The sequence below is a fragment of the Lycium ferocissimum genome, chromosome 2, assembly GCF_029784015.1.
Source record: "Lycium ferocissimum isolate CSIRO_LF1 chromosome 2, AGI_CSIRO_Lferr_CH_V1, whole genome shotgun sequence".
NCBI lineage: Eukaryota > Viridiplantae > Streptophyta > Magnoliopsida > Solanales > Solanaceae > Lycium > Lycium ferocissimum.
This window is the reverse complement of record NC_081343.1, coordinates 67,184,670-67,199,181: the sequence shown is the minus strand read 5'-3', so window position 1 is coordinate 67,199,181 and position 14,512 is coordinate 67,184,670. Positions and strand designations below refer to the sequence as shown.

Genomic DNA, 14,512 nt, shown 5'->3' with positions numbered 1-14,512 from the left:
TTTTCCAACTTCTCATGATAGAATACATTTTTGTGTAGTAATAATTGGTATAATTCTAGTCCATGAGATACTAAAAAAAAATCAAAATAGATGGTGTAGTGAAATGGAATAACATTCTTTTTGCGACCTGCTGTGAAAGTGATCATAAAATAAGTTTGTTAGAAGGGAAAAGCTTTACCAAAACAAAGAGGGCATTTGCACTTTTATCCCTATTTTTTGCTGGTCTTTAATTTTTTCCTTAAAAAACGAACTTATGCCTAGAGGAGCATAAGTTACGTATTATAATATCTACAAGTTATGTTAGTGCCCTTAAAAGTTTGATTTTGAAGACCAAAAATTAATGATCAGCTCATTTGAAGGTCAAAAATTAAAGACCAGTCCATTTGAAGGGAAAACCGTGCAATTACTTCAATACAAAGTACAAACATCTAGGTTGGGCATTAAGAGGGTAATTTGTCCAATGAATATGGGCTTGTACAGCACAAATGTGGGGCAATTTGCAGGATTGTCCTTCGCTGGGGTGGTCTTTAATTTTTTGTCCTGAAAATGAAATTTGCCTCTAACAAAGTCTTTAATTTTTGTAAAGTAAACTTCTAAAAAATTCCTTAATTTGGGGTTCTAACCACCCCTTAATCAAAAATTTTAAAAAAATAAAAAATCGCAAGGCAGAGTTTTCAGAATTTTACTTTCAGGCAGAGTTTTGAAGGCAAAATTCTGCCTTTCGAATCCAAACCTATCCTTTTAGTTCAAAAGATTTTGTTGTTATTTTCTTTTCTAAACTTAATAAAGCATGAAATTGAGTTGAATTACATTCAATTGAAACACTATATATTATATATTTTATCTTTTTCGATGGATAAAAATTAAAGATCACCCCACAAGAAGGACAATCCGCGCAAAAAATGCATTTGTAGCCCAATTCATTATGTGAAACTCAAGCCCAACATTATTAACAGCGATTTGGGTCCAGAGTCAGGACATGAAGCCTGGGTTCGTAACGCGCGCCAATCACAGAACAATTTCAGCCTTGTAGAGAAAGCTTTTACACAGCAGGTATGTGTGTGTGATAATCATCCGTTCAAAATTCTGTCATATAATGTCTTATGCTTTACAGATACAACACTGAACATTGTAGTGCTTGATTATTCCTCATAATTTTAGAAAATTTCATTGCATAACACATGTTTGAGTTTATAGCTTCTCATCCCATTATATAAAATATACAACATAATTGCAAAATGAAATACTAGTTGATGGTAGAATCTCAAGGTTAACTGCCTAGACATCATTCTGCAGGTTAATGTAGTTCAAGTTTGTTTGTTGTTAATTAACTTTGGTATAAATGCAATGGATAAAGCTACTGAGGTCTGCACAAGTCAATAACATTGAAGCTTCAATGGCAATAAGTGCTTTTTTACGGATGAGGATGATACAAGCTGCAGGTTGTGCTGTAAACTGAAGCTGCTATTTTTCAAAGATGATTGTAAAATGATGAATCTTTGCATTGTTGACTAACATATTTCTTTTTAGTTCTCTCATACAAGAACAAAGTGAACCAAGGACTCTTATTTTTAAGTTGGACAGGCTACAATCACAGATACACAATTTTACCTTTTAATGCTACTATTGGATAATATTGCATGAAAGAATATTTGTTGTGGCTGTCAACTAGGTAAAAAAAGTGATGATGTTTGGCAAATGGCATTGCAGAAATAGATACATAAAGTGCCAAGGATTTGAAAGGGCCTCCAAACCCACAAAAACTGAGAAATGCAAAAACCAGGTATTAAAAGAGGACGTCAGTTTTGTTTCCTCGCTTGGTGTTGATTCCTGCTTTCTACAAATTGCTCCATAAACTTTTTCTCTTTGAATCATTCGGGAAAAAGTAAAAGGATTGAACTACTTTGCCTTGGCCTAATGTATGGAATACTTTGGTTCATATAATACGCAAACAACGACCAGTATAATTATCTTTAGTTAGTATATAAATTTGCTTGTCATCAAATTATCTTGGATTTTCAATTTTAAGACACAAGCTTTCAATCTTGACCAGTGAACTTGCATGAAATTAGTTGTTCACCATCAAGAAATAAGATAACTATATCTGGTTTTTGTGTGGAATAATCAGTGAAGGATGTTTTGTTGCTTTAATTATTTTATGAATGTCGGAATAACAAGAATTGCTCCATTATGGATTGCTTGGCATTTATGAGCTTTTAAAAAGTGCCGAGTATCAGCGAATGGCAGAGCAGAAATAGGTACTAAAGTGCCACGGATAAAGAGGGACCGCAAACTTGAAAGGCTTAGCCAGGCTCTGGTAACTTCTGTGGAACATACAGGACCACAGCTTCAATGTTCTTGATCAGATAGAATCTACTCTTTTCACCTTTTTCGTAGGATTCTTCATCCACATAAGTTAAAAAGCACTACATTGTCTTTTAAACCATATGCTTTAAAATATGGGAAAATAACACTCCATGTCTATTTGGAGAAAATAATCACCCGAAATAGCCCATATTTTTAATTTTACCCGTAATAGCCCAATTTGATCTTAGCTGTAAACAGTCGACACCATGATTAGTGAGCAATTGTTAGGGTTTAATGTTGGTGTTGTTTGTCTGATAAGCCCAGGTTCCTACTCGAATGGCCATTTATTTTCAACCCAATAATTTCATCTATTTATTTCTCTCCACTGCTATGCACTTGTTCCTGCTCTCAGTTAGAGGAATCTTGCTTTTCATCTGCTTTGTCATTAATTGCTGATTATTCTCATTGAAACTATCCATCAATATTGTATCATGGTTGAAGGGTAAAGTGTGTACAAACACCTCTTATACATTATTACACACTTTTATACAGTGTAGAAATGTGTATAAACACCTCCTGTACATTATGATATAATAACCTCTTATGTATAAACACCTCTTGTATAAAATTGTATAATATTGTATAACAGTGTAGAAGTGTGTATAAACACCTTTTATACAATATTATACACTTTTATAAGAGTTTGATGTATTGTCTACAATAAGTGTATAATGTTGTATATTGCTGTATAATGTTGTATACCGTGAAAAATTAGCTATTCGAATGCAAATTAAAAATATGACTTCGTGGATATTTCTTATGCTGGATTGTAAATTATTGAAATTTCCCCAAATATGTTGGTCTGGATTAGCTTCTGAATGCAAACTTTGCAAGTTAACTAGAAGAATCTAAAATGAGCTACTTTTGTTTTGTTCCTTCAATAATTTTTAAGCATAGGAATCACAAGAACTGCTCTATGGTGGATTGCTTGGAATTTATGAGCTGTAGAAAAAGTGCTGAGGCTCAGCAAATGGCGGGGCAGGAATAGATATGTAAAGTACCCATGATATAGGAGGGACCTCAAACTTGAAAGGCTTACCATGCTCTGGTTACTTCTGTGGAACATAACAGGTCCATGACAACTTGAATGTTCTTGCTGAGATAGAGTCTACTCTTTTCACTTTTTCTTAAGACTCTTGATCCACAAAAGTGTAAATTGCCACATTGCCTTTTAAACTATATCTTTAGAATATTGGTTAGGATTATCCTCCGGGTGCAAACTTTGACCCTCAACTGATACAATCTAAAATGAGGAATTTTTATTTAAGCCTTGCCTAAGCCTTACGTGTGGGTTTCTTTGGTTCACATAATACATAAAACATCGCCCAGTAAAACTATCGTTATTTAATTTGATTTTCTTCTGCCGCTAGCAGTCAGGAACCAAGGTTCAAATTCCAGCAGAAATGACTTTACACAAATTCTTTCCATTTGCCTAAATCTTGGTGGGCAGAATTATTTGATACCTGTGCTGGTGGGATTACCAGGTGGAGTTGAGCAATCTGGACGCCACCTTTTGTGTGTGTGTATATACGATATAATCTCAAGCAGCAAACTTGCACGAAATTAGTTGTTGACAGACAAGAAATAAGATTACTATATCTGGATTTTGTTGTGGAATGAACCCGATATTTTCACATTTAATTAAAAAATCACTGAAAATTGTTTTGTTTCTTTACTAATTTTATAACCATAGGAATCACAAGAATTGCTCCATGGTGGATTGCTTGGCATTTATGAGCTGTGGAAAAAGTGCTGATGTTCAGCAAATGGCATGGGAGAAATAGATAGCTAAAGTTCCCATGGAATCCGAGGGACCTCAAACTTGAAAGGCTTAGCTGTGCTCAGGTGACTTAGGTGGACCACACCAGGTATAATGTTTTGGAGCCTCAAAATTTTCAGCTTCACGACAACTTCAATGTTCTTTGCTGAGATTGAACCTACTCTTTTCACTTTTTCTCAGGACTCTACCTCCACAAAAGTAAAAAGTGCTACATTTTTCTTATAAACTATATGCTTTTATATGCTGGTTTAGATTAGCTTCCATGTCCTTTGACAGTCGATTGATATGAGACATTTTTGTTGAAGTCCTGAAAAGTAATTGGACACGATTTAAATGGAAGTATAAGATAGTAGAGCACCTTGAATATCCTGTTGTTACTTATCAACTATATCTGGATCAGGAATATCTCAAACAATCAGAGTTTTTTGTCTGTTATTCTGGATGCGAATAATATTGGTCGTGACACATTGATGAGTATTCTTTTTCTTTGCTAGTGAGTTATGAGGTGGATAAAAGTTCTTCTGTTCAACGAATAGCAGTGCAGAATCGGATACTGAAAGTGCCTAATGATCCAAAAGGACCTAAAAGTGGATGTCCAAGCCATTCTTGGATGAAATTTCTTAGCCACAAAGTTCTTACCTCTTTACACTTTCATCTTATTCCTCGATAAGCTGGAACCTGCATTGTTACTTTTTCAATGACCATTTCACATCAAAAAAGGTAAAAGTGCAATATGCTTTCCTTCGCGTCTTGTTCAATCAGTTGCGTATGTTGAGCCCGTGGTATCAGCTCAAGATTGATAAAAGGACATTGTGTTTTGATTACTGATATTGTTTAGACCATGTAATACTCCTCGTTTTATGCTTCACGGTTTACTGTGATCTGGAAATCCAATAAACTGGATCAGTTAGGATTAATAAAGATAGTAAATAGAGTAATCCAGGAATAAGCGAGCCGCATAGAATCTATTAAAGCAACTCCGAGCCATGTATGATTGATGTAGAAGGAGAGAATTCTGTTCTAAGCTTCATATTTTTGGGGCTTGTTTGTAAAGCAGTTGTATTAGTATCAGTTCCTTTTTTCCTTTTCCCTTCTGATTTCTGTTAAACAAAAGTATTCTGCAGATTCCTTGAAGTACCAGGGTGATGGTGGATTATGTAGCAATTTGTTAGAAACGCGCATGAGGCATGCATAAACCTCAAAGCTAGATGCATCGCAGCCATTTAAACAATAATTATAGAGCTAAGTGATATGTCACTTGTTAAGAAAACACTGTGGAAAAATGTTAGTGATTAAAAACAGGGAGTTAGAAATTTAGTGATAAAATTAGTCAATAAAATACTTTATCAAAGACAATTAGTCAATAAAATTGAACTAGAAACTTAAATTTGCATCTGTACAATGGAATAAAACATTTAAAATGAATTTGAACTTGATAAACATGTTTTATTCTTCATATATGTTTCATTTGCAATTTCTTTCTCATTCCGTTTGTCCATATAACTGCCTGTTTTATGGTTATTTTTATTTTTGTTTCATCTCCATCTTCCTTCACTAACTTGTGCTTTTTAGTCATTCTTTGCACTTAAAACCCAACCATACCTTGGCTCTTCTCCCCTTTTGCTTTTGACAATACCTTTCTGTTGCAGGAACTAGAGCCTAGTGGAATCCATTAATGTTCATATTGCCTAGTGTTTTTAATTGATTTTAACCTTAGATATTTGTGTGGCTATAAATCACTTCATTAAGGGTAAACGGGTGAATTTTAAAATTAAGGTAGAGGTAGGCCAAAGAAGGACTGGGGGAGGTGATTAGATAGGACATGACACTTTTTTAGCTTACTGAGGACATGGCCCTAGATAGGAAGGTATGGATGTTGAGGATTAGAGTAGAAGGGTAGCAGGTAGCCGAGTGTTGTAATACTTTTACGTGGGAAAGGCAGGGGGCTAGTCTCCTCTTCCCATCTTCTCCTTATTTAGTAGTATTATCTAGCATTTGCATAGTATCTTATTCTTTAATTTTTACTACTACTTGTTACCTCATTTGCTTTGTTTGTCTTGCTATTTTACTGTCGTTATTTTCCTGTCTATCCTGCTTTGATTGTACTTTTTTTAAGCCGAGGGTCTATCAGAAACAACCTCTCTACCCCATAACAGTAGGGATAAGGTCTGCGTACATCCTACCCTCGTCGGACCACACTTGTGGAATTACACTGGATATGTTGTTATATATATATATATATATATATATATATGTATGTATAAACAATTAATGAAATGGATGAAACAGATAACACTTTAGATTCCAAGAAAGGAGGATCGCTTTAATAGTTGATTGTCTTGATGCACTTTCCACTCTTAAGTTTCAGTAAAGGTGAAGGGATAATACAGATGATTGGTCTTAGATATTTTCATTATGTTAACTAATAGTTTTTTCCATCTAGCACTATGTCCTTCCCGTTATTCTATCGCCTTTAATTTACCTTTCACAACTGAATGAGGTGCTTCTTCTATTCCCTTGCTGATTACAGATGAAAAGCTATATTTTAGCTGTTTTAGGGATATCATGTACCTTTATTCTGTCATTACAACTAAAACTTTTGATGATCATTGCAGTATTTTGCTTACAAGGTGCTTATGGAGTACCATTTTCTGCAAAAATAGCGCAATCGTGCTTTGCTTTCCTTGGAGAACCGGACATTTTATTCTTTATCTTCAGTGATGGAACATTCATTGTACTGAAGGAGAATCTGGGACAAATACTACTAGTTGAGAGAGAGGCCCTGGACCAAAAGCAGCTATTGATTGACATTATATGTCATTCAAAAAGAGTATGTTCCAACAAAAAGATGACCACAGTGGAAAGCAGAAAGCAGAAAGCAGAACTGAGCTTCAATTATATTGCATCAGCACACATTTGTCATATACAGCTCCTGAGCATCCAGAGGTTATCGGTAATAGTGTTTTTGCCATTACTTGTGGCTGGACCGAGTTCTTTTAATGTGGAAAAGTTAACTGCAGTCAATTCTTCTTTTCTTTTTTTTCTTTTCCCCTTTAGGCATCCGGTATCTGAATTTATGCCGGGTAGGTCCACTAAGGAGGTAACATTTCGTACCAAAAGGTTTTTAGATGCAGATTTTTCATCCAGTCCACCACACTCCTTGAAGGTTTTTAGATGCAGATTTCTCATCCATTCCACCACACTCTTTGATACTGCAGTTAATTCTCTACTTCTTGCAGAACTAGTACTTTCTGTCTTGTTGGGTCAATCCCTTTACACTGGAGGGGCTTTTTCTTTACTTCCTCAAAAAAGTTGTACGTATTGACTGCAACACGGTCTACAAGGAAGAACTCTTTTTACATATACAACAATGAAGAGAATTTAACAAATCCTCTGCGGAAAACTACTGTATTACATTTCTCATTATTCAATAGCTAGTTAGATCGATAATGATGTAAGAGATACAATATTAATACTAGGTTTAGGGACTTGTAGTTGATCTTCTTTTTGTCGCCTTCAGAATGAAGGCACAATCCCATAACTGCTATCTGCCATTAATTGTGTGGAGAACATCCGGTCTACTTCAGCCTCTACGTCCGTTCTTTTCGCGAATCGGCCTTTGATTCTTGGCCTTGTTTCTGCATAGGCTTTTCTTGAAGCATACCTTATGGTTTTCTCAAATTTACGGTTCTTCTTCTTCTCTCTGTACCTTAGGACTCTGGCTTCTCTATCCATTGGAGTAAGCTGGGGAGGTATCTGAATTGAAGGGCCAGAGAACAGATCAATGGTCCCTTTTGGTGGTCGTGGGTGGGAGTTTGAAGTTTCACTTAGTGCAGATTCTGGGACAACACTGACATCCATCGACGAAATGGAAACCTGATGATACATCCAGATAAAGAAATGTCATCTTTCCGATTCACATATCACTTAAAAAATAAGTATAATTAACCGTCCATAAAAAGTAAATTAGTAATCTGAAAATACGGCAGGTTAGGGACATGTTAAAATACATTAAAGTGTATTTTTTTTAATAATGTTAAGTATATGTAAGTTAGCTCCATAAAGTTTTCCTTGGTCCATTCAAGAAAACAGACTAGCAAGACTACAAGATTTATCCTGATATTCGGCACATATAACACCAGCAACATCTGTGTAGGATGTCGCTGATTAACAACATAAACATAGTAAACTTGTATTAAAAACAAAAGTGTCCAAAGAAAGCCAATGGAAAAGCGGAAAAGGTAAAGATTCTTTAAAGTATCCACCCTTGAGGAATTTTTTTATCAAAGGAATCTTGAGAACACAGTTTTTTTTGGTAGTTAATATGAGAACACTGGGTTAAAAAGCTAAACAGTAACATCAAATATTATACTAGTGAATTACTATGTATGACTTGAATGTAAAGGAAGATTGCTAAGAATTACTAATTACATATTATTTCAGTGACAGGGAGAGTGAAGAAGAATCTAAACATCTTTGCTGATTTGGGAAAGAAGCTTTTAAATATAGCAGGGAATCTTCCGGAAAGGTTTATACTACAAAGGTTCGGGCCAGTTTAGGTATGTAAAAACAACATAATAGCAAATGGACAGCTAAAATGACAAATCCTCTGTTGAAAAAGCACGACTGGCTGGAAAAATTAATTCAGAAGCAAAAAAGGAAAATGTTTTAAAACAAATTGAGTTTGAAAATTTTGTAGTATCTTCGTAAGAGAACTCATGAATTGAAAGTGCATATTGCCTGAATTGAGATATATGGATAAAGTGAAGAAAACTTACACTGTGGCTCATAGTAGCAGGGTATCTATATCCAGTGTTAGAATTGTCATACTCCATTCCCAGCTGAAAACTCAGATGGTGACTTTGTTGTTGTTGCTGTTGGTGGTAAAGCATTAGAGATTTTCCTTGTCCATTCTGAACTGGCACCACGCTATCTCCACCATAGCTCTTTTGAGGAACAGAGTAATGTTGTTGCTGCTGATTAACACTGTACTGATCGTTAAACTGACTATCCCCTCCGTACTCCGCAAGATCCAAGTAGTCATCCACTACTTCCCCACCAAACAACATCCCATAGTTGTTATTTTGATTGTTGTGGTTGTTATTGTTAACGTTGTTCTTATTATTGTTGTTTTTAACAGGAGGATTCAACAACAACCATGAAGCTGCTTCGTCTTCATCTTCGTCATCTATGGTCGTATCATCTGCATCTTGAGTCAAACTCAAGAACCCATCATCCTCCGTTCCTTCCCCTGTGGGTCCACCAATCATCATAGAACCACCGCCAACGGTGTCAACAGCTGGAGGTCCAAAAAGGGTTCCTGAAAATTGGAACCAGAGACGGATTCAGAATTTAAGTTTAATGAGTTCAATTCTTAAGGTTCTTGCTACTTAACACGTTACATTTTTTAAATTATGGTTCAGAAGTCATATTTATATAATTTAGGCAGAATACCTAAAGATCTACCTAAACTTGCCGTGTTTTATTCAGATTCCCCTCAACTATCAGTAGTCTTTTACTCTTGAACTTAGCTATTTGATAGCCCTTAGGGTGATCTGAATAATTTATGTTGTGTAAGAAAAAAGAAATGGTGGCTACCTGGAATGGGCATAATTGGGACACGGTGGTGACGGCGCGCCAAGGGGTTGGCAGAATGGATGTCAGCGTCGCAGGAGGCACATAGTGAGGCTGCATCCGCCTTGCAAAGAAAGGCTGCAGGGGCACGCTCACAGGCCTCGCAAACCCAGACACGCTCGTGACGAGAAGCCACGAGACTTGCTGCATGTATGCGGGCATCACAGCCCGCACACAAATAGGCGGAATCCGCCCGGCAGTAAACGGTACATGCAGCGGAACGGCAAGAGTCACACACCCTTGCCCAGTTATTGCTGTTGCCATCAAAATTCTCCTTTTTCAACATTGAACTAATTTTGGTTTCTCTTTTTTTTTTTTTTTTTTTTTCTCCTCTCTTCTTGTTGCTCTCTATTTTCTGTTGTAGTTTTGAGTACTGAAGTTTAGCAGGTTATGCTGTAGACTTATGTGAAGCGGGGGGGAGGAGGGAAAATAACAGTAGGCAACTACCAAGTGGGAAGAGAATCCACGCGTGACACGTGGAGTGAAGTTAATGGGTGGGAAAGTTGTTTCATTATCTTGTGGTGGCTGATGATTCTGGTTGGGCCAGATAGTGGGGTCAGGCAACAAAAGTGGGTCCAGGGGGCCTTTTGGTTTTGGGAATCAATTGAGGTGGGAGAGCTTTGTCCAATAGATTGCCTTTTAGGGGGAGTCTATGCTGACACACTTTCCCTTGTTTATCAGGTGTTGGTGTATGCTGTGTACGCCTACAGCCATACAGTCTGAAATTTGCAACATGTAATTGTTCATAGTAACGCCAAGTTGGGAATTTGGAAAGAAAGAAAAATACTACTTATAACTTGTTATAACTACTTAAGATTTGATAGCCTTGTAAAAGTTTAATTATATTATTGGTGTATATAAGTTATATGCGGAGAACTTCAGTTTTCTAAATCGATATCCGTTGAAAATTGGATCTGTTTGCTATTTTCGTAACAATGAATACAAGCTTATACCTTGTTTTATTCTTTCATGCCCTCGTGTGAGATTTAGATGTAAAAACGAAGAGTAATGATCCATCGGTGTAAACAATCCTAGTCAACGAAGGGAAAAAAATAATACTCGAGCAATCATTAACTAAGGGAAGCAGTAAAATTTTGTGAAATTCTCTTTGATTTTGATTTTAATTGAGACTTTGCCCAGAACGTGTTGTATAGTTTAATTGCTTTTAGCTGGCGAGATGGAGCAGCTGGCAATATTTAATTTGCAAGACAAATCTATTGGATTTTCTATATTGGGAACCTTACGAGACCGTAAATAAATGTCCAACTAATACTTAAAGCGGTATATCAAATATGGAATGAGACATCCATTCCGAAAAGTTTGAAACTGAAAGCTGGATTCTTGATTTTATTTTTGGAAAAAGGGACAAATATATTCCTCTACTTTAGTTTATTAGTCAAATTTATTTTCCGTTAGTTAAAGTAGTCAAATATACCCCTCCGTTAGTCAAAGTGTACACATGTACCCTTAAGTGGACGGAAATTCCCAATTCGAAAAATGATAATTATAGGCATATCTCTCGAGTTTGGAACGTTTATTTCCTCTCTTGTGGTTTACGATATTACGTTCACTCTTTTTTTTGTAACTTTATTAATTTTTTTTTTATGTAATTTACCCTTTAACTTATTAATTATTAATGTAAAAAATTATTATCTGACTAATTTACCCTTTTTTCATATATCATTTTATTTAATTTATTTTGTAAAATCTCTTTTCAACAAATTTTGTTTCATCTTCCTTTAAAGTAATATTCCATCTCCCATTAGACCTTCTGCTAAACTCGTGAAGACGATGAGCCAACTACAAAGATAAAATATTAAAAAAAAAAAAAAAAAAACTAAACATGATAAGAAAATCGAATTCATACAAGGCATATTGGAGACTCGGAGTTGATGCCACCAATTTGGCCACCGTCGTTTCCTTAATTAGGAGGAGGATTTATTCAAAGTTCCACCTATTCCAACGCCTCCGAAATATATGCAATCAGGATCAAGTTTCTTTGGTCATCACCTTCACCCCCAAATCCACATGTAACTGTTGGAACATTATCGGAAAGACCTATTCTAATAAGCTTTCAAGTAGAGTTTTTTGTGAATATTAAGTAGGCGTTTGGACATGCGATTTGAAACCATAGTTTGCATTTCATCTCATGGTTTCAAATCATGGTTTGAAATCCCAAATCATCCTAAAAGGCATGATTTGGGGTTTCAAACCATGGTTTAAAAAAATTTAAATATAAAACTTGATCCATAAGTTTATATTTTGTAAAACGGAAAAGGACCTAAAATACCTTTGAACTATTAAATTTGGTGCAAAAATGCCCTCCATCAACCTTTGGGGTATAAAATACTCTTGACGTTAATCTTTGGGGCCTAAAATACCCCTGATGTTAACCTTTGGGGCCTAAAATACCCTTATTTTTAACGGACCCATTTCATTATGGAAAAGGGCCTAAAATGCCCTCGAACTTTTCCGTTTCATTCATTACGTGACACCCTTTGATTGGTTAGTCATATAATTAACTAAATCTAATAAATTCCCAATCCATTTAACCCGATCCACCAACTAAACCTTGACCGGCCCAAATAAATCCCTAACAAACTAAATTGAAAAATCCCATAACCCATTTCATTACAAATCAGCCTAGTCTCCTTCTTCCTATTCTTATTAGGGTTCTTAGAAAATGCAACTTTCTTCTTAGTTTTCCTCCATAAATTGTTGTTTGTTTCATTCTCTTTTGTTAAAATGTCGGCATCGTCTTTTGTAGTGCTCTTAGAGTTACAGTATTGGCAATTACATGCTGTGTATCAATAACCTACAGTACAAGTTTCTTTGTGGAAAATACAATTGTCCCGGCAAAAGGTGAAATGCAGTTGGATGGCATTTCAACATCTGTCGAAGTAACTGCATGAGAACTGGTTTCGTTTGTTTGGAACCAATTTATATTTATATTTCTACAAGTGAAGAAATGATCAATAAAGTTTGCCAAAGCTGATTGTTCACAACTTAGCAACTTTATCTATTTTCCTGTTTTTTTGCTGCTTTTCCTTATTTTCGATGTTTAATATTATTTCCCTATAATTTAGGATCATGTTGCTATTATTGTTTTAAAATAAAACGGTTCAATATTTCACATTTAGACCCAACTTAGGAGGTTCTTCTTTCCTGGCATGGAAGGCTTTTGCCCAAAAACTTTTCTTTTACCCTCTTAATTCAACACAAACTCTATTGTTAAATTCAAAATATTACGGCTTTAATTGCATTTTAGGAAAGAAAAACCAGTAGTTTAAGGTTGGGAACTTGAAGATAGTTGCATATTCTAAGAACCGGTCTTCAATTTTTTCCCCTGTGATGAACTTCCTCAATTATAAATAAGGGATGGCAAACAGGTACTTTCAACCTTCGTCTTTTTAATCTTCCGTTGTGAATGACTGATAAATTATGTTGCCGGAGCCTTTTTAAAAGGCATAATTATCTACTTTCCTTATCAATTGATTATGTTTTTGATTGTTCAACAGAAAACATGGCACTTCTTAATAGAGAAGAAACTTCTAGCGGAGGAGAGGAAGTCCACCGTTATTGAGGAAAAGCTCCGGCGGTCCATTAAACATTCATGCTTGGTTGGTACTTAATTTTCAAGTATCTCTGTTTAAATTTCTTTTTGTTTTTTTTTTCCGGGCTTATATGATTTTTATGAACTCTTTCCAAGCTATGTGTTTTTTAAAACTGCGTTATCATAGTGTTTGACGGGCTCTTCTCTTTTCTAGACGCATACTGGCTAAAAAAAAATAAATGTTTGCGTGATTTCTTAACTTTGATTTATTAACCATATACTTTCTGCACTTCCATTTGTTTTCCAATATTGTGTTTTTTTCTTGTGTATTTTTCCTACTTATACATATACTCAAAATTTTATCTCGCTTTATCTAGACCAAATTCATAAGAAAAAATATGTGACGATTCTTAGCCCTTAGGCATGAAAAGACATTTATCTTTTGCTGTCATTTTTTGCTTTTTTACTCTCATTTTTTGTTAAATATTAATTTCTTCATTCCAAAAGAAAGAAAGAAACATTTTGCCTAACTGAAAATATTGGGACAGTTTTTTAAAATTATGAACTGTTACAAATTAAATGCTTGTGATAATTAAAGGGGCAAAAATACATTTTTTCTCCCTATTTTAGAGTGATAAAAAAAGTTGTTTCATCTAGAAATTTTAAACGTCACTTCCAGTTTTTTCCCCAGACATCACATTTGTTTACTCCTGATATTAAGAGCATCTTTAAAAAATATTTTACACGATGATCTTCCCTACCAAGGTAGCTATGGAGGGTGAAAATTAAGCTTCATGTTTTGTGCAATTTTGTTCTTTTATTGTATATTATTTTATTATGAAATTATTCAAAAGATATTGATTTTTCCATAAAGTTCTCTTTAAATATTTTGAAATTATTTTGTGTGTGCAGGTTCAGATTTTAATTAACGAGGCTAGAGTTGAATCTCTTAATATTTCTATGCCGTTAAATATTTCTTTGGTCAATGATGAGGTTTTTACCTTAAACCTCTGCAAGGTATGATTTTTTATCACATAAACAAGATTCTTTAATCTTTGTATAATAAGCCAAACAAGATAATAGGATTTAGGCACTGATATCATTTTTGAAATTCTTCTATTTGCACCTTTGATTACCCTTTCCTTGGGCGTTAATTTGTTTAGGTTGATGAATGGAAG

At 35.1% G+C, this 14,512-nt stretch overlaps 1 protein-coding gene across 1 annotated transcript; it reads right to left on the bottom strand.

Annotated features, from left to right (window-relative positions):
- Positions 1–7,153: 7,153 nt before the first annotated feature.
- LOC132046976 (zinc finger protein CONSTANS-LIKE 2-like) lies at positions 7,154–10,175 on the bottom strand. The gene is made up of 3 exons (XM_059437835.1): positions 9,746–10,175; positions 8,926–9,467; positions 7,154–8,023 (listed from the first exon to the last, which is right to left on the bottom strand). The coding sequence occupies exons 1-3, from the start codon at positions 10,065–10,067 to the stop codon at positions 7,664–7,666; spliced, it is 1,224 nt and encodes a 407-aa protein (XP_059293818.1). The 5' UTR covers positions 10,068–10,175; the 3' UTR covers positions 7,154–7,663.
- Between the last annotated feature and the right edge of the window lie 4,337 nt (positions 10,176–14,512).

Bases quoted from the DNA above. Each gene is read 5' to 3' on its own strand.
- LOC132046976 (XM_059437835.1), bottom strand. From the start codon at position 10,067: ATGTTGAAAAAGGAGAATTTTGATGGCAACAGCAATAACTGGGCAAGG. The intron at 9,468-9,745 runs GTAGCCACCATT...TCCAATTTTCAG, and splicing joins CCCAATTATGCCCATTCCAG to GAACCCTTTTTGGACCTCCA. The intron at 8,024-8,925 runs GTAAGTTTTCTT...ATGTATCATCAG, and splicing joins CTGCTACTATGAGCCACAGT to GTTTCCATTTCGTCGATGGA.